The sequence below is a fragment of the Anopheles gambiae genome, chromosome 3 (assembly GCF_943734735.2).
Source record: "Anopheles gambiae chromosome 3, idAnoGambNW_F1_1, whole genome shotgun sequence".
Taxonomy (NCBI): domain Eukaryota; kingdom Metazoa; phylum Arthropoda; class Insecta; order Diptera; family Culicidae; genus Anopheles; species Anopheles gambiae.
Genome location: NC_064602.1, coordinates 48,987,463 through 49,004,436, shown reverse-complemented (window position 1 = coordinate 49,004,436; position 16,974 = coordinate 48,987,463). Strand labels below are relative to the sequence as shown.

The window sequence follows — 16,974 nt, the reverse complement described above, 5'->3', positions numbered from 1 at the left end:
CGTAATTTTATGGGTACATAAATCGAAAATAGCTATAGGTTTAATAATTTTTATTATTATTGGCATTTATTTAACGAACTTATGTCTAATTGAACATTAAATTCTTATATCTAAATTTAAAAATTAGTCTTAGTTCGCCAGATTAGTCCATACCAATAAAATTTTGTCTTTAAATGCCTTTAAAGTTCTGAAGTGATAATGTTGAAAGGAGCTGAACGTTTTGCACATGGCTGTTAGTGGGGCATTGTTCGCATAAACATTGTTCGAGTTGGCAAGACGTAATGTATCACGAGCACGAAGGGCTCTTTCAGGTACATATACATTTAAATTTTCCACGAGATGAGGGGCGCCAATCTCATTGGCAAGGATTTTGGATACAACTGTAGCCTGTGCAACTTGCCGTCTAAAAGCCAGTGGTTGTAAACCCAATAGGAAGCAACGCTCGTGATAACTAGGCGAATAATTAAGGCACAACCAGGGTAGGGTTCGGAGAGCTAATCCAGTAAACCTACGCTGGATCGACTATAGTCTATTGAAACAGCTCTAGAAGGCGTCCAAGTTACAGAGTTGAATTCTAATATAGAGCGAATCAGCGAACAATAGTTAACTTTCATGCACACTGGGTCTTTAAAGTCTGAGATATGTTGCGTAGTAAAACCTAACATTCGATTGGCCTTGTGTATCACAGCTAAGTAGTGGTCATTGAAATTAAATTTACTGTCAAGTAGGGTGCCAATGGTCACGAATGGTGATTAAACGTTCTAGCATGTGGTTATGTAGACCAGAGGTCTCCAAACTTTTCAATTCGCGGGCCGCATTGCTTTATAAATAACGTTGTTGAGGGCCATTTTGACGTTTCTTTTGGTAATGAGAACATTTAAATCACGTTTTCATATGAAAATATTTTATGAACATTTTAAAATTCTGCACTTTTCTTTTATAGTAACTTGATTTTTGGCTTGGTTCAGTAAAAATTAAAATTTTGATGAAAATTGTGAAACTAATATGATATTTACATTATCCTTAGCAACATCACCGCGGGCCGTAGTTTGGAGACCCCTGATGTAGACTATAGGAATATTTCACTGGGGCTTTTTAACGATGGAAGCTCATAACACTACATTTATCAAGGCATAGAGTAAAACAATTGACCTTGCACCAATTGCAGAAGACATTTAGCGAATTTTCTCAACAATACACAATCTCTAACACTATTTGCAGCCGACGTGTACGACGTGCATACAATATTAAACATTAGCATGTTATGTGAAATAGAATGATAATTCAATAACTAAAGTCAATTAGAAAATTAAGCCAGTTATAAAAAAAAACAGAAACAATTCTGGAAAAATCGACAAACTTATGGATTACGGAGCAAAAACGTTGATTGTTGATGTTAATTACAGTATCGGTTACGTTTGATTTTAGCAACAGTGATCGCAAATCAGCTTACATTCTCATTCTATCCAACAGACCATCAAAGCGACAAATCATTGTAATGTTGTTTGTCGAGAAGGGTCTACATTCCAGTGAACCGGCAAAGAGCTTTTGTGAGAACCTTCTAAGATTGTTACATTTTTTAATTCTATTTAGGGAGCAGTAATACTTCAACCTTACAGAAATGTAATTAACCTAACACAGGTTTGGGAAGGACTTTGAGTATCTTTGAGTTTACCTCAATTGTTGATTTGATACTGGAAATTTAAGGAAATTTAATTGAAATATGAACACCGTCAAGGACAAATTGGATAGTTATCAAATTTCATGTCATTCTGTAACAGATCTCTTTTAATATTTTCATGCATATGAAATCAACCCACTTAAAGTTAAACAATCCACTTGATATAAAACATAGATAAGTCTAATTAAGTAGTTAGTCCCATGGGATTTTATTCTGTTAAATAATATGATATGATTGTATGATAGTTTTTCGTATTCGACGGTTAGCTTTAAAACATTCAAATGCTAAACGTATCCTTAAACTGTTTATACTAAACAAATACAACGGTACCATTTCGAATCTTTGGAAAGAAAAATGGAGCAAATGCCGCGCAGTCGCATTTGGGGAAAACAAAATTGTACGCCTTTTGGAAAGAAAAACATACATCAAACGTCAGTGAAAGATTGTTTGTTACACATAACCAAGTTCCGAATCGAATTCAGACAGAGTCTAAATTTTACTAAAAACAAAAAAATCAATGATCCTAAAGTGCTTCGGGTGCAAACTAGTAGCATAATTGCCAAGATGCTGTTAAAAGAAATTGCCCGATTTTCGCTGCAACATCGCACCCTCTACTGTTACTTGATACTGAGCATTTGGATATTTTTGCTGATAGCAGGTAAGCGAGAGACATGTGCAGGTGTAGTAGAATAAATGACTAATACTAAAAAAACTATGCCTTCCATCGATAGGCATGTACAAGTACATTGGTTCCATAGAAAATGGTAACAATCTACTGAATGCGAAAGGATTCGGCTACCGCAAAACGGAACGGTTTCTCGCCGAGGAAGGCGACTCAACGGATAGGATAAGAATAAAAGAGATCAACCAGACTGACTGTACCCATCCGTTTGCAATCGTGACGGGTGAGGAGGGCGGTTCACAGGAGGGTTGGACGTTGCAGGGCGTATTGCTGCTGATACGTCATGGTGATCGTGGCCCAATGGCACATGTGCGTGGTATCAATGAAGTGGATTGCGGATATGAAAACGATCCTACCCTTGCTAGATACATCAACTTCCTGCAGAACACTACCACCGGAAGCACTAGCGGTGGACACTGGATGAAAACAGGCCCATTTCATGGGTTTCCTTTACTGCCGGCCGCGTCGAAGCTCTGCTTGCTGGCACAGCTAACACATAAAGGCATTGCCCAAATGCTACACGTAGGCGATATCGTTCGACAGGCTTATGCGAACGCCCTGGGACTCTACACGCGGGTCCCAATCAGCAGCCAGAGAACTACACCCTTTAATGGTTCCGATTTCATTTCCAATCCAACCTCTAGTTTTCAGTATGTGGTGGATGATGTCGTCATTTATTCTACTCGCTACCGTCGAACGTTTCAATCGGCTATGGCACTGCTGTTCGGTGTACTGCCACCCGAGAAATGGCTAGCAATACAGATACAGGAGAGCCACAGTTTATCGTACTGCTTTTCGGATTGTGCCTGTCCACAGGCGGAGAAGCTGAAGAAACAACTGGCAAGCGAGATGAACGGGCATCTGTCAAAGCATCCAGCGATTGGTGCGATAGTCCAGTGGATCGGTGCGGCCTTGCTACAGAATCCACAGGCGGCTGGGCAACAGATAAATCCACTCGAAATACGTGACGCACTATTGGCACACATTTGCCATGCAGCTCCATTACCCTGTCGGAAGATACACAGCAACGTGCCGTCAGCGGATAGTTACCGATACGGCTCGAAAACTGGCAGCAGCTCAACGCAAGATCCCCTTGGGCTGGATGTAATAAACATCGATCTGGATGAAGCCACCCTGAGCGGAGGTGGTGCTGGTCCACCCATCAATACGGAACAGCCAGACGACTCGGATACAACGGAGCAGGAACCGGAAATTGAGGGATGCGTCGAGAAAAGCCACGTTCTCGCCCTAATGTCGTACATACACTGGGCCGGTATGAAGGAACTGTACAGCCAATCAATGCGCCAGCAGGGCCTACTACGCTCGTACGGCTTGATGCGTAACATCGTAGCCTACATGCTGCGAATGATCTCCGGCGATCGGGTGAAATTTGTGCTTTACTCGGGGCATGATAAAACGCTTGAGTATCTGATCGCTTCGCTGGGTGTTCAGCTCGAGAATCCGTTCATACCGTACGCGTCGCGAATGGTGTTTGAAGTGTATAAAAGCGATAAGGACACGCAGTACTACTTCCGGCTGGTTTATAATGGGCGGGACGTCACGAACACTATCGACGTATGCGAGAGTGGCAAGAGTCTGAATGTTCCAAGGGGTATTCGGGGCGGTAGGGCCCATTTGTGTCCGATCGAAAACATTATTCGATTTATTCATGACGATTATTTTCTGTCCCTTAATGCTACCAACTACAAGGATGCTTGTATGGCGCAGACGAAGCAGGATGGATTTTTCTAGGAAAACTATAGCGTAACCATGCGACAAGCGGAAAATGTGGTTCGTTTTTGTTAAAGTACGTGTTGCGTTGCTAAATGGAAGAGGATCTACTTCCTACCTGTGATATCTCTGTAGTTATTATGTCTTCAGCAGCAAACAGTGTCGATATCAGCTGATCATTCAATACTTTTATGAGTTAGTAATTTGAATGAATGGGAAATTTGAATTGCTTGCTCAATAGGGTTAGTGAGATAATGTCGCAGAAACAAAGCTTCATAAAAGAAGGAACTAATTGATGCCATCGAAAACGATACATATCATTGATGACGCAAGGACAGCACCGCCCTATAAATATTTTTAATGTTGTAAGTGTTTACAGATAGGGTATATTCATGTGTCAGACATAACTAAAATAAATTGATGTAATATAATTATACTTACTTCAAACTGAACCAGCATATTTATTTGGTGGTGGAAGTGTTGGTCCGCTGTAATCTCTTTATGAAATCCGAAAACTTTCTTAGCAAAAGGAGTCAATCAATGGTAAACAAATTATGAACCACTGAGTTACAGATGGCCTAAGCTCCATCCATCCATTAGATTAATCCTTCTAGGTTTTGTGAGTAATATATTATATATATATATTATGACACTTATATATTTTATATTGCAAATATGCCAAAGTTCTTCTTTTGGCAGAATAACCGCTGCCGGTCAAGGGCTGCCTGTACCTACTAGTGAAGTGAGCTTGGCTTTCATTGACTTTTTCAGTGAAGCCAAAGTTAGCAGTTGATATTACCTTTACTTCTCATACACATTTTCGCAATTGTATTGGAGGATATGGTTCGTTCGTCATTTGTGTATTCCTTATGTATTTATTTGTTGTACCCCTATCGTTGCAATTTATTATCAGACGTGTTGTAGGCTAATGACTCATGATTAGTTTATGAGTAGCCTTTATTGTTTGCCATTCAACATTAATCTTAGCTCTGGGTATACTTCTTCTTCTTCTTCTTCTTTGGCTCAACAACCGTTGTCGGTCAAGGCCTGCCTGTACCACTAGTAGGCTTTGGCTTTCAGTGACTAATTGATTTCCCCCCATAGCAGGATAGTCAATCCTACGTATGGCGGCACGGTCTATTTGGGGATCGAACCCATGACGGGCATGTTCTTAAGTCGTACGAGTTGACGACTGTACTACGAGACATTGGAATTGGGCACTGGGTATACAAGATAAGCAAATATTGAATGATTCTCTAGGATGATCGAGTTAAAAAAAACAGTATATTTCATCTTTTTAAAGTACAGCGTTTATTGTTGTACTTTATTTATTATCAACAATGATTCAATTAGCGCACACTCTCCCACCAGACTCAGCATATCGATTGTGGGTGTGTTGTAATGGAATGTATATCCAGAAAAATAGTAGATAAATTATAACATACGCAGCTAAAATAAAACGATCAACTAGTTTCACAAACATTACCCAGTCCAGGGTCAGTCTTTCATCGTTGTTAATAATAGTACATGTCTGAAAGAATTGCACGGTTTTAAATGGTTTCAAATACATAGTTGTAATCATTACCTTTTGCCCGACGCTTAGATAGTCTACTTTAAGAATCCAATTCATCAGACGGTTGGATAAGATAGCTCTCATCGATCGTATGACAATGTTTGGCGGAGTTGATTGCAGACCGTGCAACCAGCGGTTGATCAAAGTGCTCACAAATAACAGGAACGTCAGTATCATCGAAGCAATAATAAACAATACTAAAAACATACTTTTAGCAACATTTTTACATAAAACTTTTGCATATTTGTGTATCTTACCTACTCCAGGAATTTCAGGGGTAGGGTTACTCATTTGTTGTAGTAGTTGGAAATGGAATATCATACAAATTAAGGGGATGACAATCTTTTCTTTGACGCGGGAATCCAACAGACAGACAAAAATATTCAACATGCTGAGAGCTATGTAAAGAAAGATACAAAACATGTATGAAATTAAATAAAAAAAGGTTTAAAAAGATGAAATATTACCAAAAGCAGGAAGATAGATTATTGCAATTATGAGGTGGGGACTGTGTTCCAAGTTGAATTCCAACTCCTCAACTGTGCGGCTGGTTGCTCCAGGAATGCTTAACTGTGTTTTATTGGATGAAATACTTGTAACGCACCACTTAGTTGTAGGTAAATGACGATTTGACGGCAAATATGTAATTACAGGTAAAAAGTTAACTTCATCTACGAGTTCTTTATCTCGATTTGTGAACCACATTCGACAAACTAGTGTGTTGAACGGCCAGCGTGAGTAGTCGGACGAGCACTTTGCAGAGATTCTGCAGACTGGCGAACAAGACACATATCCATTTACGCGTAACAAACAGTCCGGGTTCAAACAGGATACAGATGGTTGTCCTTCATAATCTCTGGAATGTATTGTGAGATAAAGTTAAAAAAAAAATGTGTTGAATGGTTAATTTACCCTTCTGAATACTTACGAATTAATATTTTCAAACTGAGGAGACCAAATTTCATCGTTGTTGATATTCAGTGTAGTAATGTTGGACCAGTCCGATGCGTTCCACGCTAAGGAGGAATCTTGCCAACGCTTTGTTTTGAACCAAAAAAGATATGGAAAAATGTTTTGTTTTTACAATAATCGCCTTCCAATTGCTTTAGATAGTAAAAATGTCTTACCATGTAATAATTTACTTGAAAACTCATGACGCTTCTGTATTCACTCTTTCAACAAAAAAAGATAAATTAAAATAATCAATTAAAAATACAGTAATGATTTTAATAAAATAAAGTTATACATACAATATCGAAACTATATAAAACTGCATACGTAGTTATATTAATTGAGTCAAATTCACTTTTAGCCGGCCGTATCTTTGGATCATATCCGTTGCAAAACAAATGTTGTTTGATGGTATATTGCACATTGTCTCTTTTTTTGTCACAATTAATTGAGCCTGTAAATTAAATATTAGAACATTGCATGAGATGCAGTCGCTAGCATAGTAACTGTTTATGAAGGACGCTTTAAAAATGTATATTTAAAAGAAATGACCGATCTATACATTGGTTAAGATTAACTTTAAATGAAAAAAACCAATAACCATACTTGCGGAATCGAAAAGAAATGCCACTAGAAGCGGGAGATAAATAAATGACAAGCTATTTGCCATTTAATTATGTGTTGCTGAACGTATGTTAAAATGTAAATACTCGTATTCAAACTATGTATGTATTCTTTTGTGTGAACTAACCGTTCGTAGCACTAGTAATGATCTGGTTGTCCTGCAAATGGCAGATCTACTTATATTTCCTATAGAAATGTTCAATGTACCGCCGCACTACTTGATCAGCAATGACGTAAGTGCTCTAGAAATACAATACAATGCTGATAATATTCTCAGACATTGCATGAAAGTGAGTATGCGTTCTCTTGTTTCATCAGGGAAGAAAACTCAGGGCCATATGTTGCACAATGAATTGATGTTTGTGCCTATCAGTCAAGTAGCCTCAATTCTACCACTATTACCATGGCACAAATTAATCTATCTTAGAAATTCGTAGGAGTTAAATTGTTTATGAATTTTTGTATACATAAGTTCTAGAGAAGATGGAAACTGGATAACAGGTGACGAGGTTATGGCGACAATTGAATGAAATTGATCGTCTTAAGCAGGTATCATTCTTGGAAAAAGTTGAACGTCTAGAAGAGATAACAAAGTCTTTGATGGACGTAACGAGAAGAGACGTATAGAACCAAGGAGGATTTAAGGGAAGAAATTTTGAATGCTTAGAAAAGTCGAAATGGGTGTCATGACAAATTTCTATGTGACGCCAAATTTAAATAGCACATCCTTGTTTTTTTTTTTGCAATATTTGTGGATTTACCTTTCCGATTAAGATTCTATTTATTCAGAATCTTAAAGTAACATAGTTTACTCCTTAAAAGCATATTATTTTTAAATATTGATGGGACATTTTTCAATTATGCGGAATTTTTTTTCTCCGTAAAACAGGTATGAAATAAAAAAGCACCATCATTTTCCATCGGAGCTGGGCAGCTTGCCACTTTACCACTGCCACTTTATCACTGCAATATATTGCAATATATTGCAATATAAGAATCAAAATTTACTTGTAAATGATCTATTCACATGGAGATTCCCGGACTTATTTCGCTTCCCACACTTCTTATTTCAATTCAACAACTAATTCTCATTCCGGACCTAACTCCATATCTGGACTCAAGCCTGATTCCGCTACCGGAGTAAATTGCGATTCCCAGGTCGATTCCGATTCCGGAGACGATTCTGATTCCGGAGCCGATTCCGATTCCGGAAACAATTCTGATTTCGGAGCCGACTCCGGAATCGGCTCCGGGTTCAATTCCGGAATCGGCACCTGATTCAACTCCGGAATCGGCTCCGGAACCAACTCCGGAATCGGCTCCGGAATCGACTTCGGAATCGGAATCGGCTCCGGAATTGATTCCGAACACGGAATCGATTCCAGCATCGGAATCGGCTCCGGAATTGATTCAGAACATGGAATTGGAATCGGGTAGGTCCGATATATGCAACGCGAACGAATCAACAACTCGCTGAACATGTCAATAATATCATCGAAAATCCTGTATTGTGAAGTTTGAATACGAATAGTAAGTATTCGGATATCTAAAAGTGAATAGCAACATGTTTATTATTTAGATTTTTTTTTGAAGAGACCAAAAATGGTTTAAAGATATTGCAATATTTACACAAAATTACAAATTATTTCATCTATCATTTTCATTTTGCAATGCGGTGCTTCGTAAAAATCAATAACTAAACTTCAAATCTATCTATCAATCAAATTTGGCATGGTTGCAAACAACTGGTCTCAAAACTATGGGTGTAGTGCAAAATATGAAGAAAAAATACAATTTGCGATTGAGAAAAATCTTAAATAAGGTTAGATAATTATGTTTTGAAAATATAATGCACAATTTAATAGAATATGTGAATGTTATTTAAATCATAAAATTATTATTATTTCATTACTTGTTTGATGAGCTTTGAAATATTAATACGGTTACAGTCTTTCCCTGAGTTACGCACTTTTACAATTTCGTTCCGACCGTTCTCAAGATATGCAACTTCATAGTTTGTTAACAATTTCAAAACTAATCGAACTATTTGATAAACTCCTTTAGAGTGGATTTACTCGGCTATTTACCGGCCAATTTGAACGTCCGACACCTCAAATGAAAGGTCGTGCTTCGACCGATAGTATATTTTAGTGTCAGAACGGTTCGGCATACTGCAGACCGAAATATTAAATCGAGTCTCACTACTTTTATTAGAACTCAAATTATTCTTCTTCTATTTGGAATAAACGTCCTACGCGGATTGGCGGGCCTTTATTCGGCGCAGCCGGATAGTTGATCCTTGCTACGGAAGGGTGGCCCATTCTAGCCTTTTATTTATTTATTTATTGAAGATAATTGCGTGGTGCGCGCAGGGGCCTTTGTAATTTTAAAAAATAAAATAAAATTTAATATATCCTTACTTGCTATGTATTTTTGTTTAATTTATTTAATTTGTTTATTACTCGTTCAATGGATAACAATGGATCCGTGTGAATGTTCTTAAGTCTAATAATTTTAATACAGACATGAACATTTAAACGTGGTAACGGTAATATTGAAGTCGAAAAAGCAGTAGAACTTATTAATGGACTTGTGGACTTGAATCCTCGACGGGCATGTTGTTAAGTCGTTCGAGTTGACGCTTGTATCACGGGATCACCCCTTAACTTAAATGCTTTCTGCATTTTCCAATGGAGTTTCCCATTTGAAACTTTTTTGGAAAGGAATTGTTTTGGTACACTGTGTTATAACCGGATCCGGAGCTGTTGACGCGGAGCCATTTGTCCGAAACCGGAGCCGTTTGGTGCGGAGGCGTCTCCAAAAATTTCTGACATCGGATCTGTTTTGCCCATCATGGCTGCAGCTTCCCATCCAGGTAGACACCCTATCTCCAACAGGTCTTGCTTCATCTGGAGCTGAGGGTCCACGATCACCACGATCAGGATGTTCGATTCGCCGTACACCTCAGCAAGTTCATGTTTCATTCTTCTCCTTCTCCACACTCCATGCTCGGACACACTGTCAAAGATGGTCTGGAGGATGCGTCGCTCAAACACTCCCAGAGCGTTTACATCCATCCGGATAGTCCAAGACTCATGGCACCAGATAAATCAATCTGCGATAGTTAGTTAGTTAAACGTATATTTGTACTTTGATTTCCTTTACAGTTGATTTTCCAAGTTTTACAAGATGCAGCACGTATGCTTTACAGGTTATTTTTCTTATACGTCCTATTTTGGGGCTTCACTTTCTTGCTGTATTTTGATACACTGTAGTAGCTTGTTCTATTAATAGAACTGAGAGTTTTACCTTAACCTAATTATCCTATCTTAACCTAATCTACCCTAAACCTAAAAGAAAAATTCAAATAGAGGCGATTTCACGTACTGCCCTGTGTGTAGAATCTCTACATTTTTCAATTAGTTTTGTCGTTTGCTTTTGTATCTAGCTATCGAGTGGAGCTACTTCGCATATGTCATAAAGATCTGAATTCCTAGTGTATCGATCGCAATTTGCTATCATTCGTAGCATTTTGTTCAGCATTACCTGTATTTTTTGGCGATGTACCCTGGCACATGTTCCCCAAACCTGGCAACCATAGAGTACCGCTGGTTGAATGATTTGTTTAAAGACAGCTAGTTTGTTCACAAAGGAAAGTCTGGACTGCGCGATATCAGTGGGTATAAACTCATTAAGAGAGTTTGACCCTGTCGTAAGATACTCTCAACCTGTCCGTGGGAAAGCATCTTACTATCCAACGTGAGTCCCAAATATTTTACCTTGTTAGTTCATTCGACCAGAACGCCGTTAACCTCAACCCTGCTGTGCATAGTTGGGATCAAAGACCGTTTGCGTCGATGTGGGACAATCATGACCTGACTCTTGGCCACGTTGACACGGGTTTTCCAGCTTGAAGCATATTGTATAAAAGTATCAAGGCAGCGCTGAGCACGACGACTCGCCTCTGTCAGAGATCTACCCTTCACCGCAGTGTACAATAGTGGACCTCTGCAAACTACCCTGTGGCACCCCGGCCGGAAGTAAGTGTATGTCTGAGAGCGTCGTACCCAGGGCTACCCTGAACGTCCTTTGTTGTAGATAGTTTGAAATTATCTTTGTAAGGTACATGGGAATGCCAAACGTGACAAGTTTGTGTATAAGTCCACCATGCCAGACATTGTCAAATGCCTTTTCGACATCTAACATTGCGACTACCGTGGACCTGGCCTCTCTCTTGTTCTTTTCGAAAAGTTGTTTTAACCTAAATAGCTGGTGAGTAGTAGAGTGTCCAGGACGGAAGCCAAATTGCTCCTCAGGGATAAGATCAAGTGTCTCCACAGTTTCCTGAAGGGACTCAAGAATCACTCTTTCAAACAACTTTCCTAGCGAGGAAAGGAGACTGATTGGGCGATAGCTTCCGGGATTCATGGGGTCTTTACCGGGTTTGAGAATGGGCACTACTCTTGCGCACTTCCATGCATCAGGAAAGTAACCCAACTCAAGACACCTGTGAAAGATATTGCTTATCAAACAAATGGCCCTCTCTTGGAGGTGCTTTAGTTAAGTTAGGACGTTAAGGACCCCATCGAATCCCGGAGCCTTCATGTTCTTCAGCCGCCTCAGCGCTGTCCTGATCCGCCCAGTTGTTACTCTACCTTCTGGGGGTACCGTGGACTGCGCCTCATCGACTAGGGATAAGCTAGCTGCTACTTCTGCCTCATGTGGGCTAGGCATATTTGCGCCTAGCGTGTGCGCACTGGCAAATTGCCTTGCAAGTGCATTCGATTTGGCTTCAGGTGTAACCGCCATTAGGTTGTCAACAGTATTGACTAAGGGAGGGATAGGCTTAGGCCGTTTCCTCAAGACCTTGGTCACTTTCCAGAATGCCGGGGCCCTTGTGTCCATTCTTGCCATAGAGTGTCCGAAATTTTCATTTCGAATCACTTCCAGACGAGCGGAGATTTGCCTTGCAATAGCCGCAGCTAAACTTTTACAGGTCACATCTCCAGTGTTATGATACTGGCTAGGCATGGGCAAAACGATTCTTTTCACCGAACGCGAACGAACTAGTTCGCTCACCAAAAAGAACCGAACGCGAACGACGATTCTTTCGTTCTTTGTTTCATGAGGTTTTTATTCACAAAGAACCCAAGTGCCACAAATCCACTAAACGACCACTAAACGGCTTCTAAACGACTCAAGCACTCTACCTAAACGGAATATAGAAAGACTTCGTTTAGCAGACGGCAAACGACTCATGCATTCTAAAAATAGCAAAAAAAGCTGGTGACGCCATCTGTTTGTGGGATTCCCAACCAGCGGAACTTCCTCGCTTGGAGGAGAGCTTTCTCATTTCCTGTGTACTGTTGTATGGTTTCGCATTGAAGTTATGCATCGCTAGAACTAGAACGGCGATACGATTGTTTAAATACTAAACACCAATGGAAACCACCAGCATTGAAGCAAGTGAGATTTGAGTAATGGTTGTTGGTGTTGATACCCACGTATCTGACCACACGACCATTCATATAGATTTTTGCTCGGAAAGTTAGAAGGCTATATAGGTCATGATAAGATGAAACTTGTCGAAACACATTGCAAGAAAAGGATAGCAATATAATGATGAGTTATAATACGCCATCTATTGATCAAACCAATGAAGCTGTGGAGCTTTAATTTTTTTCTATGGATATTCAATTTTCCAGTCGTTTAAGCTTAATCTGTGGCGCTTGGGAAAGCTCGTTATCTTTTTCATTTACCCACCATAGACGCATACTGTAGCCAAAGAAGTACTCATTCTGCGGTTGAAACCAATCATTTAAAAACATTAAACACTCGGCTGTCTGGTCGACACAATCCATCGCAAAACCGACCAAAAACTAGCATGTAGAAAACGTATACTAGCAAAAATGTCTCCTGCATATATTGTACCCCATGCCTTATACACACTTAAGGATTCTATTTAAAAAAACTACTTAAATATGGATCAACATGATGAGCGCAATCAATTAAGTTCAGTTCATTCGCGAACAATGACTAATCCGTTTGAACGGGCTCGATCTATTGAATTGTATAGGTATAATTTCCATACCAACAGAACACAGATCGAACACCAGTTCGAACGCGTTCGATGAATTCAGTTGTGTAGGTACGATTTATACACCAACAGAACACAGATCGAACACCAGTTCGAACGCGTTCGACGAATTCAGTTGTGTAGGTACGATTTATACACCAACAGAACACAGATCGAACACCAGTTCGAACGCGTTCGATGAATTCAGTTGTGTAGGTACGATTTACACACCAACAGAACACAGATCGAACACCAGTTCGAACGCGTTCGATGAATTCAGTTGTGTAGGTACGATTTATACACCAACAGAACACAGATCGAACACTAACGGATCAGATCGAACGCGTTCGATGAATTCAGTTGTGTAGGTACGATTTACGCACCAACAGAACACAGATCGAACACCAGTTCGAACGCGTTCGATGAATTCAGTCGTATAGATACGATTTCCACACCAACAGCACACGTATCGAACACTGCTGGACAAATTCGACGGCGTACGAGGAATTGAGTTGTATGGGTACGATTTCAACACCAACAGGGTACATTTTGATCACTGACGACCCGTTCGCACGGTGCGAGAAAGAGCGAGAAAGCAATATGTTTTTGCACGTTTTATTACCACATTTATGTGTGCCGTCGAACACTGAACGGAACGTTCGAACGCGTTCGGTGTAGTCAGTTTCTTCCAAAAGTCCTGGTCGTTCTTTTTGTTAAGAACCTCGTTCGTTCGTGCACTTTACCGAACTGTTCGAACGGTGCGATTCTCGTTCATTTTACACATGCCTAGTACGGACGTTTGTGTCCGTAACGTCGTTATCAACTAGCCTACCAAATCGCACCCATTCAACGTTGTGGTAATTTTTCCGAAAGACGAGAGGAGCTTTAGATATGGAGCAAACAACCTCTGTCACAATCGGAAAATGGTCTGAGATTAACTCATCTAGAGTTGTCGGTTTGTGAAGATCAACGTTTGACAGGAAAAAATCAATAGTAGACCCGCTCCTCGGAAACGTTGGCGTATCAGGGAAATGAACAGCGTAGTGCCCTTCTTGCGCATGCTCGAAGAGAGCCACACCATTCATGTTGCTTCTGTTGTTGTTCCACGCCGGGTGACGTGCATTTAAGTCGCCTCCAACGATGAATCTCGATCTAGACCTCGTGATGGTGATGAGATCTTTTTTGAATGCAGCTGCAAGTCCATTTCTGCGGTTGCACTGTACCGGACAGTACGCCGCAACAAGGATAATGCCGCCACTCGATGTTTGTAGTTCTATGCCGATCGCCTCAATGATACCCGTCCGGTAATGCGGCAATTGCCGGAATATGATCCCACGGCGAATGATGATGGCCACTCCTCCTCCTCTTCCAGGGTGTCCAGTTGTACGATCCAATCGAATTAGATGATAGTTGGCGAAAGAAAGATTGTCCTCGGGGCGGAGGAATGTTTCAGATATCATTATTACGTCGATAGCCCGTCGTTGAAGAAAATCCAATAACGGGATTTTCTTAGCTTTCACCGAACAGGCATTCCATGTTGCTATTCGGAGTTTAGCATCCATAGCGAATTATGAGCTCTCCGATAACGGCGACTTGTTCTCGACGGGAGCGACAGCTATTGAGCCGTTCCACCATCGTGGAGAAAATCTGCATAAGAGTTGCAGCATCATATAGTGCTGTTTCCTCGGACGATACATTTGGGTGAGAGGCAGTTTGGTCAGTTCCTGCCATTCTAAGCGCTGTCGAATATTGAAAACCCGGAGGAATTCTGGGAACGATTGCTGGAGTCTTGTCGCGAACAGGAGCACGTACACCAGCAGCGGGTGCTGCTAGAGCGGCTGAGGCGGCATTCGAACCATTTCGTCTGATGGGCGGGTAGGAAGATAGTGGTGGTGGGGGCACCATGTTCCTTCCGTGCGCTGATGTTTTAGGACGACGTTGCGTCGCCTGTTGCCGAATCGTACGTAAACGCGCCCTTTGAGGGCACTCCGGATCATTTGCTTTGTGATTTTCATCACAATTCGCACATTTCGGTACTGTTGGGGGGACCACAGTGCAATCCGCGACGTTGTGGTTTTGTGCGCAGTTTAAGCATCGTTGACGCATGCCGCAGTGCCGCAAGCCGTGGCCAAAGCCCATGCACCGTAAACATTGGGTCACACCTCGTCGTCCACCTCGGAATGCCTCCCAATGGACACGGATAGATAGGAGGGCACGAATTTCTTTTAGGACAGCCAACGTTGTGGTACCCTTCTTGAGATGAACGAGGTATAGACAGCTTCCACTATCTCCGTTTCCCTCATGATGCCGTTTGACGCGGTAGACTGCATCTACTTGGAGCTTTTCAGCTTCCAGGGCATCTCGAATGTCCTTCTCGACGGAAAGGGGGAGCCCTCGCACTACCACTTTGAACGGACGATCTCGGGGCAGATCATGAGTATAAAACTCACAATCGGCAGTTTGCAGGAACGTGAGAATGGCCTTGTATTCTTCCTCATTTCATTTCATTTCATTTCATTTCATTTATTAATACAATATCCGCCATCAAGGCTAAATAAGGCAGACTTAAAACTAAATAAACCCTAACAAATAAACAAAATAACCCTAACATTCTGATGACAGCTCCACAGTACGCTTGCAACATTCCCCTAATCGATTGCACAACTCCCCTAAGTGATTGCAAACATCCACAGCTTGCTTGCAACATTCCCCTACCGATTTGCAACATTCCCCTAAGTGGTTGAACTATTCCCTTATATGATTCGAAACCCTGTATCTTCCACTTCATTTTCTTCATCAGTGTTTTCACCGTCAATTTTAGCGCGTTTGTCCGGCACGTGTTTCGCCGAACCCTCTTGGCAGAAATCGCCTGTACACTCTGCCTCTCGCTACCCCCGCTCTACACTTGCGAGCATTCATGCGACACACTCGCACACTTCCATACGTCTCCACCCCTGAACGCTCCCATCGTTGAGGTGTTAAGCAAAAATCGGCTCTGAGCTTGAGAGACACACTTGCACTCCACCAACCCCCCATGACCGATTGCTCCCGTCATTGCAATGATGGGTTATTGTTACATCTGTGTGTGAGATCCTCGCTCTCACTCCGCCATGCCTTACCAACCTACTTCATGCCGCAATGCTTCCACATTTGCGGTGTTGGTAAAATTTTCAATCTGATGAGAGAGCGAAAGAAACTATGGGCGAATCATAGTTCTATTTGTCAAAACAGAAATAAAACAGATAAGCATAATTTAATGATATTTAATACAACACACAATAATTTACAACTAGTTTAAGAGTAATAATGATTCTTTAAATGTGTGTTGTGTTTTATATCTTTTTTTCCTGGCAATTGAAAGTTGTACATAAAACTATTCTAAAAATTTGGACAAGTATTGAAGCTGTCCCATAGTGATAAAAGTTGTTTTCTTCATCTGCGGTTCGCCTCCCTCGTTTGACAGATATCAGTGTTGACAAAAATTGGCTTGGTTTGGTTCGGTGAAATTCTGGAGTGATTTATGCTGTTTAACTAATATTATTTCAATAAAGTACAGTTTAATTTGCTTGTGCTTACCGCGTATATAAGTGCAGTTAACCTTAATAGGTCTTATTAAGACTTATAGTGTCAGTGTGTGCGCAAGCGTAGACGTTAAA

The 16,974-nt window shown here is 40.8% G+C and overlaps 2 protein-coding genes across 3 annotated transcripts in view; one reads left to right on the top strand and one right to left on the bottom strand.

Annotated features, from left to right (window-relative positions):
* The first annotated feature begins 1,991 nt into the window (after positions 1 to 1,991).
* Positions 1,992 to 4,546, top strand: LOC1279590 (2-phosphoxylose phosphatase 1). Its single transcript, XM_319343.5, has 2 exons — positions 1,992 to 2,339; positions 2,413 to 4,546. Exons 1-2 carry the CDS (start codon positions 2,036 to 2,038, stop codon positions 4,113 to 4,115), a joined length of 2,007 nt encoding a protein of 668 aa, XP_319343.5. The 5' UTR covers positions 1,992 to 2,035; the 3' UTR covers positions 4,116 to 4,546.
* An 835-nt stretch (positions 4,547 to 5,381) lies between these two features.
* The window catches only part of LOC1268935 (neuronal acetylcholine receptor subunit non-alpha-3), a 29,922-nt gene continuing 18,329 nt past the window's right edge, over positions 5,382 to 16,974 (bottom strand). The window contains exons 1-8 of one of the 2 annotated variants that reach the window (XM_307512.5): positions 7,225 to 7,414; positions 6,918 to 7,072; positions 6,795 to 6,839; positions 6,596 to 6,705; positions 6,135 to 6,523; positions 5,925 to 6,065; positions 5,680 to 5,864; positions 5,382 to 5,625 (exon numbers count right to left, since the gene is read on the bottom strand). In XM_307512.5, coding sequence (XP_307512.4) covers positions 5,440 to 5,625; positions 5,680 to 5,864; positions 5,925 to 6,065; positions 6,135 to 6,523; positions 6,596 to 6,705; positions 6,795 to 6,839; positions 6,918 to 7,072; positions 7,225 to 7,288 — 1,275 coding nt within the window. In that variant the 5' untranslated portion in view covers positions 7,289 to 7,414 and the 3' untranslated portion in view covers positions 5,382 to 5,439. Of the gene's footprint in view, positions 5,626 to 5,679; positions 5,865 to 5,924; positions 6,066 to 6,134; positions 6,524 to 6,595; positions 6,706 to 6,794; positions 6,840 to 6,917; positions 7,073 to 7,224; positions 7,415 to 16,974 lie in introns of those variants that run through there. The other variant, XM_061657802.1, reaches the window with a different exon arrangement.